At 43.2% G+C, this 14,169-nt stretch overlaps 5 protein-coding genes across 5 annotated transcripts; 2 read left to right on the forward strand and 3 right to left on the reverse strand.

The window, feature by feature from the left end:
- Nucleotides 1-48: 48 nt before the first annotated feature.
- On the forward strand, nucleotides 49-1,491 carry PCYB_122170 (vacuolar ATP synthase subunit D; the record flags this gene model as incomplete). Its single annotated transcript, XM_004223549.1, has 4 exons — nucleotides 49-159; nucleotides 423-540; nucleotides 760-1,059; nucleotides 1,204-1,491. The coding sequence occupies exons 1-4, from the start codon at nucleotides 119-121 to the stop codon at nucleotides 1,489-1,491; spliced, it is 747 nt and encodes a 248-aa protein (XP_004223597.1). The 5' UTR covers nucleotides 49-118.
- Nucleotides 1,492-3,478: 1,987 nt separating this feature from the next.
- PCYB_122180 (hypothetical protein) lies at nucleotides 3,479-5,050 on the forward strand (the record flags this gene model as incomplete). Its single annotated transcript, XM_004223550.1, has 1 exon — nucleotides 3,479-5,050. A coding segment is annotated over one exon (1,572 nt), but the record flags the coding sequence as incomplete, so codon positions are not given.
- Nucleotides 5,051-6,232: 1,182 nt separating this feature from the next.
- Nucleotides 6,233-7,031, reverse strand: PCYB_122190 (hypothetical protein; the record flags this gene model as incomplete). Its single annotated transcript, XM_004223551.1, has 3 exons — nucleotides 6,233-6,333; nucleotides 6,498-6,613; nucleotides 6,955-7,031. Coding segments are annotated over 3 exons (294 nt in total), but the record flags the coding sequence as incomplete, so codon positions are not given.
- A 1,030-nt stretch (nucleotides 7,032-8,061) lies between these two features.
- PCYB_122200 (mannosyltransferase-III) lies at nucleotides 8,062-10,345 on the reverse strand (the record flags this gene model as incomplete). The annotated part of the gene is made up of 3 exons (XM_004223552.1): nucleotides 8,062-8,696; nucleotides 8,785-9,746; nucleotides 10,101-10,345. 3 exons carry the CDS (start codon nucleotides 10,343-10,345, stop codon nucleotides 8,062-8,064), a joined length of 1,842 nt encoding a protein of 613 aa, XP_004223600.1.
- A 1,670-nt stretch (nucleotides 10,346-12,015) lies between these two features.
- On the reverse strand, nucleotides 12,016-13,638 carry PCYB_122210 (hypothetical protein; the record flags this gene model as incomplete). The annotated part of the gene is made up of 2 exons (XM_004223553.1): nucleotides 12,016-12,662; nucleotides 12,708-13,638. 2 exons carry the CDS (start codon nucleotides 13,636-13,638, stop codon nucleotides 12,016-12,018), a joined length of 1,578 nt encoding a protein of 525 aa, XP_004223601.1.
- Nucleotides 13,639-14,169: the final 531 nt, after the last annotated feature.

The raw sequence follows: 14,169 nt of genomic DNA on the forward strand, positions 1-14,169 counted from the left end.
TTTTTAACCATCCGCTGTTTCTTTTAACATAAAAAGGTGGGAAAGAACAAAAACTCATCCGTACGGAACTATTTATTTGAAGCTTAAAAACAGTGAGCATTTAGGAGGTCTCTTCAAAATGGGGGCCCTAGACGAGTCTACACCTGTTCCCTCCAGAATGTAATGATAAAAAAAAAGTGCACACAGAGCAGTGGCGCACTGATTAAGCTTGGCTGTCATTCGCTCCGACGCAACGTTGTTATGTATTATCTACTGTGCGAATAGTAAACAGCTTTTGCATAAACGCGGATGGATGCTTAATTTTCGTCATGCTCATGTCATGAGTGGACAATTTTCGTTACAAGACTGACCTCAGAAGAAGAGTTCTCACCAATTCGTATCAACGCGCTTTATTTCGCCACTCTGTCCTTCACTCCCCGTAGAACCCTGCAGCTGATGAAACAAAAAAAAAAAAGCGCATTTCAAGGCTACTCCCTGTTGAAAAAAAAAAGTGACGCCCTCTTCATTCACTTCAGAGATGTACTTAAGGACATTGTGAAGGTGAATAAAATGACGAAAAGAAAAGTGTTCTCGCAAAAGGGCATTTTTGCTCCACACAGTAGCCATCAGCCGAATGTGTTATTTAATTTTTTTATTTTATTTTTATTTTATTTTTATTTTATTTTTGTTTTATTTTATTTTATTTTTATTTCATTTTTATTTTATTTTTGTTTTATTTTTGTTTTATTTCCCCCCCGCTGTGTGAAAATTTCCCTTTAGACAAAAACCAAAGTAGGCGAGGAAATGAGGAACGCCTCCTTCTCATTAGCCAAGGCAGTGTGGGCCGCCGGCGATTTTAAGGGACAAATTATCGAAGGAATAAAAAGACCCGTTGTAACCCTTTCCCTATCTACCAATAATGTGGCCGGCGTGAAGCTTCCCATTTTCCAAGTCCATATAGATCCCACCGTAGACGTTTTTGGCAACTTAGGAATTGCTTCAGGAGGACAAGTCATAAATAATACGCGAGAAAATTATTTGCAGTGTCTAAATATGCTAGTCAAATTGGCATCTATGCAGGTAGGTTAAAGGGGAGGAGAATGGAAGAGTAATATGCGCGTTGGGTCATTGAATTGGGGTTCGCCCTTTCTTCCCCAGCGTGCACACGTTAGCGCATACCCACGTGTGCATTTGTCAAACTTCGTGCTCCGCTCCCTGTCGCAGGTGGCCTTTTTTTCGCTCGACGAAGAAATAAAAATGACCAACAGGAGGGTGAACGCCCTAAATAACATCGTGCTACCCCGGCTGGATGGAGGAATCAATTACATCATAAAAGAACTAGACGAAATAGAAAGGGAGGAATTCTATAGACTGAAAAAAATAAAGGAAAAAAAAATTGATAAGTTAAAAGACGAAAATGTAGAACACTTACCTGATGAGGATAATCACGAAAGTGCAAAAAGGCATGACAATTTTGCCACGTCACAGAAGGATGACGACGTTATATTTTAAGCTTTTCAGTTTTACACCCATTTAGTATAATTTGTATGGTTACACATATGTTCCTTTATATATGTACGCGTAGCTTTGTCCGATAAGGCGAGACCCCAACGTTTGCGTGAAGGTATGAGCCAACAGTTTGACAGGAAGTCGAAATCGATGAGATGATTCCTTTTTTATTTTACCCTCTCGTGAACACCATTTGGAAAAGGAGAGGTCTTCCAAAACGGCTCTCAGCTTCAAGCTTGGTCATAAGTGTAAGCGTGGCACGGTCCGAGCTCCGAGGTGCACTGAGCGAATTGCAGCATATACGTAAGAATTTCACCCCACTGCTCCCCACATTTGTACATACGTTATGTGTTGATAAATTCCGTAATGTAGAAACCACCGACGGGGCAGCTCAACGGACAAGGAGCTCCTCGATTGATAACCCATTTGTGTGTAAATTTGAAAAAAAAAAAAAAAAAGTGAATGGACCTTTTTCGTCTCGCCTAAATTGTACTAAAGGTGGTATACATTTCCCACCGTTGGGGCACGCAAGACGGGGTGATGGCGTGCAACTTTTAAAAAAATAATTCGTAGAAATATGTATCATGCATAAGGTTCATTACATTGTTAAATTGGGCAATGTTCAGGGGATATGCTGCCGAATGAACACCCAAAACGCAACCCTCGTGTTAACTACGTGCACATGCAAAAAAAAGCATGTTTTTTATATGAATAACATTGTTTGAGTAACCTCCATCATTATGTACCCATGCGAAAAGCGCAATATGCGCAGTAAGCGCGGTAAGCCTAATAAGCGTAATATATGTTAAATGTCCCCTTAGCAAAAAGGAACGAATAACCAAACCATATAGCATATGCAACGTTTGCACGGTCAACCTTGCTTTAATAAGATTATGCCCGTCTAAATTTTTTTTCCATTTTTTTAAAAAAAGTACATAAAAATAAGGGCACACATGAGGCAAAGAAAAAAAAAATCCTACACACCACACATCGAAAATTATGACTGTTCATAACATTTTAGTATTTTTTTTTTTTTTTCAAGCTAGCTATTTTTAATCCACTTTGTTCATAACAAACCTGCGAAGAGGGGCCCCCGGCTATCCTTTGAAGCGAAAAATGTATAACTGGCCGATTTTTGCAGCTTAAACAGATTTTATTTGGCGATACAACTTTGCCTGACTTGTTCATAAAATTCTACAAAAATGTTGTTAATATTTTGAACATGGAATATTTTTTTCACCGCTTTAATGCACACTAATGGTGTTTTTTTTTTTTTTTTTTTTTTTTTTTTGTGCCACACATTTGGCTTGCACCTTTTTATTCTATACCAATTTGGAGCAGGCCTTGCACACATGTACATAAAGCGCATTTCCCAACGTGGCGAAAAAAAGTGAACCGGACGAAATTAAACGTGCAGCAGGAATGGTGTATATATATATGTAACACGCGATATTTAAGTTAAGCGTTTTTTTTTTTGTGACAAAATGGGTGTCTTGCTGTTCCGTTGCATGGCACAAAATTGTAAAACTGGTGAAGAGGCAAAGAAAGAACCGAAAGGGCACTTGTGTGATTTTCCTTTCTAGATAAGTCCTACGATATATATATATATTTTTTTTTTTTTTGTTTGTTTCCTTGTAAGAATTTAAAAAAAAAATCACGCACATTCGCATGTAAACCACCTGTCTGCTGCCTTTTCCAAGCAGAAATAAGCCATACATTTCCACTTCTACATTTTTCAGTCCTCCTTTTTGCACACACAGCACCGCGCGAATCGCAACCCCCTGCGGTCACCGCGATAACTGGACCGAGTAGTATTTCTGCAAAAAGTGCCAAATTTGCGTGTCCCTATTTGTGGCTCCAGCTGCGCACAGACAAACGCGCACAGACAAACGCGCACAGACAAACGCGCACAGACAAACGCGCACAGACAAACGCGCACACACACGTGCACATCCACACGCGCATGTAATACGAGCGAATTTCCTCCCAAATGAATCACAATTCGGGGGAGAACACCGATCCGAGTACGGAGCGAAGTGACAACTCGGTGGGGGACTATATGCTTGGAAGGGGAAGTCCCAGTGGGGACTACATCGATGAGGGGCAAGACACAGGGGAAGGCCAAAATGCGGAGGGAGTGGGCATTCAAGAGGGAGTGGGCAATCAAAACGGAGTGGGAGAGGGAGGGGGCATGGCGGAACTGTCTGAGAACGAATACCCCGGCGCGCAGTACATCCCACATTTGCACGGGCTGGGCAGAGAGAGACAAGCGTTGTCCTGCCAGGTGAACGAAATGATGATTCCAGGACAGGTATCCCCTTACCACATGCCACAAGATGAGGCGTCCTCAGAGCAAGAAACTTTATATGACGAAAATGGATTCCCCATAAGGACAAATTCGAATGACCAAGAAGGAGACAAAAAATTGTGGTCATGGACCAATGATGGAAAATTAAAACTTTTATGTTCTCAACCAATAATCCCAGTGTCTGTTGTGCAAGGTATACTAAGAAGGGATAAAATTATTTTAATACCACAAGTAGAAGTAACCGATTTTGTTGTCCCAAAAATATACAACCAAAATATAAAGCATGATGTGCCCAAGTTGGACCTAAAAGTGGAATACTCCAATGTAGAAATACCAAATGTCAAATATGTGGAGAAGGAAATAATCATTCCAATAATCACAGGGTACACACATAAGTTCATCCCTAAGTGGGATGTCCATGAGGTTCCCAGGCCGGTTGTTAAATACATAGGGGAACAAAAAATAGTGGAGGTAGAAGTACCCGAAATTAAGTATATTGACAAAATAGTAGAAAGAGAAGTAGTGGTAGATACCGTTGAAAAAAGGGTCCCTAAAATTATCGAGATTCCAAAATACGTAGATGAAGTTAAGTATGTGTGGAAACCTATTGAAAAAATTGTATACATACAGAAGCTGGTTCCCAAATTTGATGTCAACTTGGAATGTCCTCCACCTTTAATCGTTCCCTACCCGGTACAAACGGTCAAGCAAATTCCACCTGTCATGGTCAGAAAGGATGTGAAATTTCCAGACTGTGATTACGCTGATTTCAATTCACCATCCGGGTCGTTGCCAGTCCCTAGAGAGTACGTCGATTATTATACTTCTAGACAGAAAGCCCAGAAGGGTATTTTCTCCAACTGCTGCGAATCCAATTGTAATAAGAGTGGGGAGGATCATGATGAGACTTACTACGATGTGTCCCCCAATTCTGGCATGAGGGTCTCCGAAGAGTCACTCCAGAATGAACTAAATATTTGTAATTCCTCCAACCCGTTTGTCAACACCAGCGTCGATTCGATTTTGAATAAGGCGGGCCCGAACCCAAAGCTCGCCCGTGACGCGGACATTCATGCGATTGTAAAGGCGAGCGTGGATGCGAACCGGAACGCGAACCGGAATGCGAACCGGAACGCGAACCGGAATGCGAACCGGAATGCGAACCGGAATGCGAACCAGGATGCGAACCAGGATGCGAACCAGGATGCGAACCATAATGCAAATGCAAATGCTAGCGTAAATGCGAGCGTGAACGTGATGGCATGAGAGGGGGGGGAAAGGGGGAGCAGCGGTACGGGACAGACCAGGCGGGTCCATGCCTGCTCCGAGGCCCATGCCCCACTGGAGGGAGTCACCACTTTGCGCGGTAGTACAACTTACAAAAATCATTATGAGAGGGATACATTTTAACCCATAAGATAGCCACCTTTTTATTACCGCTCACGGAAGATATTTTTTGTCATTTTCTTCCATTCGGATCGTGTCGTACGAGCACCCACCCGGGAGTGTTCTTTTTTTTTTTTTTTTTTTATTACCATGTGTTTTTTTTTCTCGACTCCGTTGTGTGCCCTTGCACAGTTAGACGAAGAAGCGGAGTCGTAGCTTAATTCGAGAATGATAGCCCCTTCCGAATGGAAGCTTGTTTCCTTGTGCTGCCTTCCTCCACGCAGAGGCAAGCGGGACGTATCCTACGTCCGTGCAAAAGTGTTTCGTCATTTTTAATTACTCATTTTAAGCAAAGGGGAAGGGGATCGCGCCTGCGCGCGGGCGCACCGTTCAGGGGGCGCCCTTCCTTTTTCTCGTTATCTTTGCGAGCCGACACGGTGTTTAGCGGTCGTTTGTCGCTTTCATTTGTCCCGCCCATTTGTCGCTTCCATTTGTCGCTTTCATTTGTCCCTACCAATTGTCCCTACCATTTGTTGCTTCCATTTGTTGCTTCCATTTGTTGCTTCCATTTGTCCCTTCCACTTGCCACTTCCACATGCCACTTCCACATGCCACTTCTGCCCCACTACCCGATCGCCTATCCCCTCCCCCATTTGTCCATTCGAGGCGAACTGTTGTTTACCCCATTTTAGCAAAACAGGGTCTGGTTTACCTTAACAAACTGGGCCATTTGGCACTTTTTTTTTTTTATTTCCTCGCCCGATGTTCCGGCAAGTAATAAGTTTTAGTGAAAACAGGTTGTACAGCAGGTCTCGGGAGGGTTTCCGGTCCTCTATACGTTTGATAGGCAGTTTTGACAGGCACCCTTGATGAGCCGTTTTCACCTGACCTACCATTTTGGCTACCACCTCCTCTGCCACTGCGGCGTACTGCGGCGTACTGCGGCTTACTGCGGCACACTGCTGTCCATTGCGGCTTGCTGCCCACTGCTGCCCACTGCTGCCCACTGCGGCTGACTCCGAAGCACAGCCCAACTAGAATAAAAATAACGATAAAAATGAGGCAGCTTATGAGCAGCAGGGCCCGCTTGATCACTTCGTTGTCCTGGTCTATGGTCTCTTTGTTGTACTTTTTCAGCAAGGCCTTCAGTTCTGAGAAGTGGGAAGGGGAGCGTCGCCATGGAGTTACATATGAGTTAACCACACATGAGGTGGATGTTCGAGCGCCCATACAAGTGTATATGCATGTGTGTTATATGCATGTGTGTGTTTATTTATGCATAATTTGTCATGTGTTTCCCAGGGGATAATTTTACTTTCGTTCTCTTTTTCCACTTCCTTCAACTTTTGCTGCAACTGGACAATGAAGAAAAAGAGCTTGTAGTTGCACTCCTTGTTGTATCTTATGCTTGCTTCATTTTTATCTTCCTGTCTGTGTACAGAAATGGCATGTAGAGGGGGGGGGATCCCCCGGAGGTGTTAGCCAAAATGGGTCACATGTGTGCATACACATGTGCTTCTTACCACTACGCACTCATTTGTGAAATTAAAAAAGGGGAGCTGCGAACAGGTTTACTCCACAATGCATTCTTTGCACAACACGGGCATGTGCAGACATGCATTTCGTTTTTTCGTTTCTTCGCTTTTTCGTTTTTTCGTTTTTTCGTTTTTTCGTTTTTTCGTTTTTTCGTTTTTTCGTTTTTTCGTTTTTTCGTTTTTCCTTTTTTTCGTTTTTCCTTTTTTTGTTTTCCTTTTTTTTCTCTTTTTTGTAACCTCGTTTTGTTGAAGCAGCTCAACTCGTTGGCAGCCCGGTCATTCAGCTTGGAGCAGTGCAGTGAACACATGTCCATCTTTTCCCTTTTTTTTTTTTTTTTTTTCTCATAAAAAGCGCGTAAATAGGATGTCCAATTTGTTCAATGTATGCACAGCGTAGGTAATTTGTACGCATGTCATTTTAGCCGCTTAAGGGGCGCCTTAAAATCCTGCGTCAACCGTTTCTTCCTTTCCCACAATGTGTGCACAAAATGGGAAAAATTGTGTTACACAAATGGACCCCTTTTTTTTTTTTTCCGAGTTGCCATTCGGGACAGTATTAACGACATGAATGAACCGCTTTTGCCCAACTGCGCCATGTCTTCTTGTCCGCCTTGGACGTGGTGCCAAAAAGGCACGTCAAAATGGAGCTGCTCCACGGGACGCACACAGGCGTGTACACAGTACGTACATTTGTACATTTGCGTTTGCCCGTTTGCTTTTACCCCTTTGAGTTTACCCGTTTGCGTTTACCCGTTTGAGTTTACCCGTTTGCGTTTTTGCGCTTTTTTTTTCACCGTGCTTAAAGAGGAAAAAAAAGAAAGCACGCATATGAGCCAAGAGCCAACCTCCTTGCCATTATTTACACCCACCGGCATTTTCAAAAAGGCAGAGGGATGAGTCAGCCAAGTGGACGAAACGCATTTGGAGGCTCTTCTCATGCACTCCCTTTTTCGAGTAAAACATTTTGTCATTAAGAACTGTTTAGCATACGAACAAATGTGGAGCAGTGCTGCCTAGTTCAAAAGAATTGTACAAAAAAAAAAAAGGTAATTCCCTTTCCCCGCGTGTGCACTTGGTGAAGGAAGTGCGTTCTTTTGATTCAAATAAACAACGGCGACGATTCAGTAGAGGGGAAGTGTCCCAGCCCCCGCTTCTTCTATTGTTAGTGGACACTCTTTTGAATAAGGCAAACTGGATACGGTGAGAATGATAGCAGGGAGTAAGGAGCCCCCCCCCATACATACATACATACATACATACATACATACATACATACATACATACATATATATATATACACACACACACACACACGCACAATAGCGGCGCACAAACGGATGCTCGCTATGCAGAGCCTCGCTTAAAAATCAAATGGTTGACGACTTCCAGCTTGCGGCCCCCCTCTACCAAAGCAAAGTGGGAAAAAATGGGGTCCACATTAAGGTGATACTTAAACTCCGAGAGAAAGCGTGCCAAATGGGGCAACCTCTCCGAAGTGGTGACCAAGTAAAGGGGGAGCTCTCCATTTAAGGGTGTCAAAAAACGGTAATGCAAACAGGAAAAGTTAATTCTCTCGTAAACCCATTCGAACTGCTTTCTTGTGTTAAAATTTTTATGACCAAACCAGTGGAAGTTCTTGTCTGGGATTATATACGGCTCGACCGATTCCGATGTCCGTTTAGTCTCATCAAATAGGTCATAAAAAATTGTTCCAAAATTATTGTCATATATTTTCTTCCTCCAATTGTGCAATACATGTCCATTTTGATCCCTAATATGTGGCGAACAATCTAGGAAGCCTATTTTAAATTGCCTATGAATGTGAGAGTACAATGGGGTATCATAACAGTCTGTCATCAAAATGGTTACTTCCTTATCTCTATCTGTTTTAAGGTTACGAAAGTAAGTGGCTACTTTTTCTGGGGAACTGTTATGTACTCTACTGAAAAAGAAGATACAACCCATATGAAGAAGAAAGCCTATATTTAAAAAAAAAAAAAAAATTTTTTTTTTTTTTTTTTCTTGTCCCCTCCTGTACATACACCCAACATTTGTGCATCCCCAAACCAGTACATATCGTGATGAAGGGCATATACCCGATGAGAAGTTTATGCTCCTTATGAACACTTAGTGATAATAATAGGACTTCCAAAAGAGTAGCCACGTAGACACTGTGATCTATTCTGTTGATTACTGCATCAAGGGGGCTTCTTTCCGTCACCACATTTCTCATCATATAGAAAAAGGCGTAGTATGTAAAAGGGGTGAAAAGAAGGTATATGGATGGAATGACACAGGAAAGGTAAAAGTGGATGGGGTGCTCTCCAAAGTAACTGTTTTGTCCACTTACAAAATTATATAGAAAAAAATTCACAAAGCTGATCGTTATTTTATTGTAGTAATACGAATCTGCTATCATTCCTAGGAGAAAAAAAATCACCGTGTACAATACTCCAATTATGAGCACTTCCTCCATTCGCAGAGCTGCCTTGTGCCCCTTGGCGCTTTTCACCAAGTAGAGGAAATATACGCATAGCCAAAATGGGGCAGCGTTCGGTCTGATTAACACACAAAAGGAGCTGCACAACAGGCTCAGCAAAAGATTTTGTATCTGTGCGGTTCTGAACTTGTTCATTGCTGTGGAGCGGTTGTGGGGGACACCCTGGTGGGCGGAGTAGTACCCAGTTGTGGAAGCATCACCCTGATTATGTGTCTCTACCCCTCGTGCATGGTGTGAAGTCTTTCCATATTCTGCTGCCCCTGCGGGGAGTAACGTCGATGCATCATCACTACTGATGATACTTCTGAAAGGGTGGCACTCTTGTGCTAATCTTTGATCACTGCGAAGGATGCCCCTCCGCACAACAGTTGTGCCTCCTTTCGATTGGCTGCTCTGTTTCTCCTTCGCGCTTTCACTCGAACAGGCAAGTGACATTCCCCCTTTGGCGGGAAAGGCGGGGAGGTAGTTCTTCGAGATAAAATATACCCCCCATATGTTCAATATGCACTCGAATGACTGAGAGGACGTTCTGCAAATGGTGTAGAAGTGGAACCAGCAGAGGAAGTAGCAAGTTAGGACTGCGTGCACGGGGGAGAGGTGCCCTCCGCCATTCCCACAGCCACTACAACCGCCACAACCGCTACAACCGCCATTCCCTCGGTCACTACAAGCGCCACAACCGCTACTCCCACCGCCATTCCCTCCGCCACTCACACCGCCGTTCCCTCCGCTGTACAGCTGCGCATACCAAAGCGTAACCAACTTGACCGCCCCATAATCGCCGAGCGCCGCACACAGCCCCTGAAAAATCCTTGGGGTGTAGAGAACCGCAAGGGGGGTGTCCAGCTTGGTGATTTTCAAAATATAAAATAAAATGGCATACGTCAAGGGGTGCACAACAGATCGCAGAGATATACAGGGTTCCCACTCCCAGGGTTTATGCCCATAACCGAAAACCCAATAATGCGATATTTCGATAGACTGAGCATACTCATCCGGAAAGAAGGACGTCTGAACCACTAAACAGTTAAGCAGTCTAAAAAGGATTAAGTACAACAGGCATCTCTTTGAATTTGTACACTTCTCTACTATGGCCTGTCCATATTTAAGAATGTCCCCATATATCATTTTTGCCCTCTGAGTCACCCTCCTCCAAAAAATGAGGGGAAAAAAAAAAAAAGTCAGTTATATTTTCTCCAATTTTTCCTCCTACTCATGTGCGGAGTGTGTACACGAAGAAAAGTAGCTGCCTTCAGTTTGAAGCTTTTCTCCCGAAATTTTTCTCTTCTTTTTTGTACGTATGCCTCATATCGCATGTTGGATAGTTTACCCCCCCCTTTGCGTACTGCTCTTCGTGCAGGTTCGAGGTCTTCTTATGGTTCATTCGGCGAGACCCTTCTTCAAACGCGACGAAAAGGTTGCCCCTCACTAGCCGTGGAGGTGGCAAAAATGGAAGAAATGGGCCTACACACGCATACACCTATATGTATTTACGCACAGTTGTGGGAAAGAGAAGAGGGGCCCCGCTCCAACTGCTCATATGTCTCTCCTCTCCCCCTTTGCGTAGTTACTTTTGTGTACCACTTCAAATGTTCTAACATGACCAAGACATATTTTTTTTCTACTTTCGTCTAGGATGTATTTTGCTCTCTTTTCTTTATCAATAAGTGTTCACTAAGGAGGTTGCCAAAAAAATTATTCCTCATACTTTCTTCGCCGTTATACTCTCACGTAGTCGATAGTGGCTTATGTCCCCTTTTTTTGTGTTATTTTTATTTCTTCAAAAAGATACAATGGATTGCATTTTTTTGTAAAATGTGTCGATATGCATGGAGCTATATTGTTGTATATTGTCGTATATTTTTTTTTTTTCTTTTTTCTTTTCGGCGGAGGCAGCTCACTCTTGGGAAAAGGGTGGACAGAAATATCTCACCGGGCTACCGGCAAAGGCACATTGACACTTCGTTGTGTGTACTCATGCCGTTACACCTCCCCCCCCAAGTGAGCAATGACTCCCTCAGCTTTTCCTGCCAAAAGGGGGAAGGGATCCCCTTCGATAAGGGTAAACAAAAAAGGAAAACAACGTAGCTTCCAAAGGGAGCGCGCAGCGATATGTGTTAATCTCAATGAGCAATCGCAAAAACACTCCATTCTTTTGCATCAAAGATGCGTAAAAAAAATCACATGGCAGAGGGTAATTTAGCAAAAGTTGGTAAATCATACACACATGCATGTGTAAAAGTGTTAATAAGAAAAATGGAAAAGCTTAACACGTTACAGAGTAGAAGTGTTCGATTGGAAGGTGGGCCAAAAAAAAAAAAATATGTTTCCCAAATGGTTTCTACCCTATTAGAGTTATTCAGAATGGCATTCGCTACCCTTTTTGATAATCTCCAAGTAGAGACAGCACATTACCACCTGATGGGGAAGGTACCCACTTGCATATTCAGGGCCTCTGCGCGGGGTGGCCATGCGTACACACGTAAACGTGAGAGATATGGCATAGCTGCACAATGCTATTGCTAACAACGGGGAAAATCACACCTTCGAACGATAAATTAGAGTGTTCTCTGGAGAAAGCGCAGCGGATTTGTCGCAAGACATACAGGACAGTTCCGCCATGTTGCGAAAAAATGATGACACCAGAAAGTACCGATCTGTAGTGCTGACCCCCAACGCGCGCCCTCTGCTTCGTATCCCCTGATCCTTCCCCCCTGCTTCTTCTCCCCTGCTTCTTCTCCCCTGATTCTTCTCCCATGATTCTTCTCCCATGCTTCCTCTCTGCTTCTTCTCCCCCCCTACCGCTGTGGCCCGTTCTCACACCGATCACTGAAGTAGTCATACTTTTGGTAAGACAAAGGCTCATTCAACAAATTGTCCAGCATGTTATTCATCCCGTCAACGAACTTGCTCCCTGTCTTCTGCGTCTTCGGAATGCTAACTCTTCCAAAATCTCTCGGTAACGTTTTATGCTTTTCAAGCGTCGTGCCGTCTAGCGCAGAATTTATTTTATCCAACAAAGTGCTTCCCGTTTTTAATGTTGGCCTTTCATTTCTAGAGTAAAAAGGATCTGGATTATAAAATGGGTACAAATCATACAAGTTAGTGTTATTGTTCCGCGACACGCATTTGTAGGAGGACTCTACCATACCTATCACTACATTTACAACATCGTCCAAGTAGGTACCTACAGTTAGGGTTATCTTTTTGAACATATCGAACCTTTTTTTATTTGGAGCTTTAATGGTGATTGGCATTTTTGGTGAATGAATTAGGAACTCATAAGAATTATCCATGTGTGAGTTGCAGCCAGGTAGTGAACAATTCATTCCTTTTTTTAAACAACATTTTTTTTCATCTTCCTCCTTCGCCAAGTAGTACAGATGTGGGGGGAGGTCTCTAAAATTAGCTCCATGGGGGTAGGCATAATACTCATTTTCGTAGCCTGAAAAAGTTGGGGAACTGCACAAAGAACGAGCTCCTCTCTTACCGTCCAAGGGGAAATAAGATCTCCTTCTGCTCAGATGAGGACTTCTGCTCGAATAGCTGCTATAGCTATATTGGTCTGGATATGAAATATTTTGACTCATGTTAGCATGTCTTGGGTCCATGGGATATAAGGTGCTAGATGCAGAGTACAACTGCCTGTTCGTTCCAGAATAATTATCCTGCGGTGGGAAATTGTTCTCGTTCTGATGGTTGTGAGCAGCCGTGTCAACATCTAGGTAGTCGTAATTTTCTAAATTTGTGCTGCTATTCCCTGTGTTGTAGGTGATCCTACTGTTGCCGCTGCCACCAAAGTTGCCGCTGCCACCATAGTAGCCGCTGCCACCATAGTAGCCGCTTCCTCCAAAGTTGCCGCTTCCTCCAAAGTTGCCGCTTCCTCCAAAGTTGCCGCTGCCACCATAGTTGCCGATTCCTCCAAAGTTGCCGCTTTCCCCAAAGTTGCCACTTCCTCCAAAGTTGCCGCTTTCTCCATAGGTGCGACTTCCAACATAGCTTCCGCTTCCACCAAAGTTGCCGCTTCCGCAATTGCTCTGGCTATTCAATTTTGCATGAAACGGGAACGGGCTCTGCTGACCATTTGCGCTCCTATTAGCAGCGTAAGAAAAGTTATCCCCAGATGAAGCATTCACAAAAGAGTTGTCGCAAGAGTAAGCGTAATTTTTCGAGCTCGTTACGTTATCTGGACTTGAGGTGGTCCCGTAGGTTTGTCCATCTTCCAAAAGGAACTTAACTGAATTTCCATAACCAGCATCACGGGATGCGTCCCTCTCCAGACTGTTGCTAGCAGTACTGACAACGGTTTCCTGCTTGTCAAGGGTAATACCTCCTTCCGTGACGATTGTATCTCTGGACGATTTTTTCTTAACCGCTTTAGCAGTGGAAGAATTGCTCTTCGAGCTGTTTGATTTATTCATTTTTGACAACTTTACGGTGCTCTTTTGTGTAATTTTTTTTTCATCTGTTCAAATGCTTACGCTTGGGCGCATCGGACACAACGCTTTTAAGGCAGCACGAATGTACACTTCAGCACGGTATAATAAAACTTAAACAGGAATCTGGGACACACAAATGAGAAAACGAAACGAACAAATAAAGAAGGCGAGTAAAAAAAAAAAAAAAAAAACGGCTGCTACAGTTTCGTGTGCGATATTGCGCATGTTTTGAAAATACATATGGGCGCAAAAACACGTGAGCTTGTATACCCCATTTTAGCATTTCGTAAGGAGCCTTAAATGGCGTATTTAAAAATCATACAAAACGTGTAGAACCAAGTTTATATGAACTGTTGTCTACACCAACACAACACTTTTTTGTTTTGTCTATCCGGCGATTTAATACGCTTCGTTTTAGTCAATTTGCTTACACAAGAAAAAATCTACGCATCAGCATGTACACATACATTATTGTGAATGCACAATTTACCACACGCCTGAACAGTTCATATA

The sequence above is a fragment of the Plasmodium cynomolgi genome, chromosome 12 (assembly GCF_000321355.1).
Source record: "Plasmodium cynomolgi strain B DNA, chromosome 12, whole genome shotgun sequence".
NCBI classification, from domain to species: domain Eukaryota; phylum Apicomplexa; class Aconoidasida; order Haemosporida; family Plasmodiidae; genus Plasmodium; species Plasmodium cynomolgi.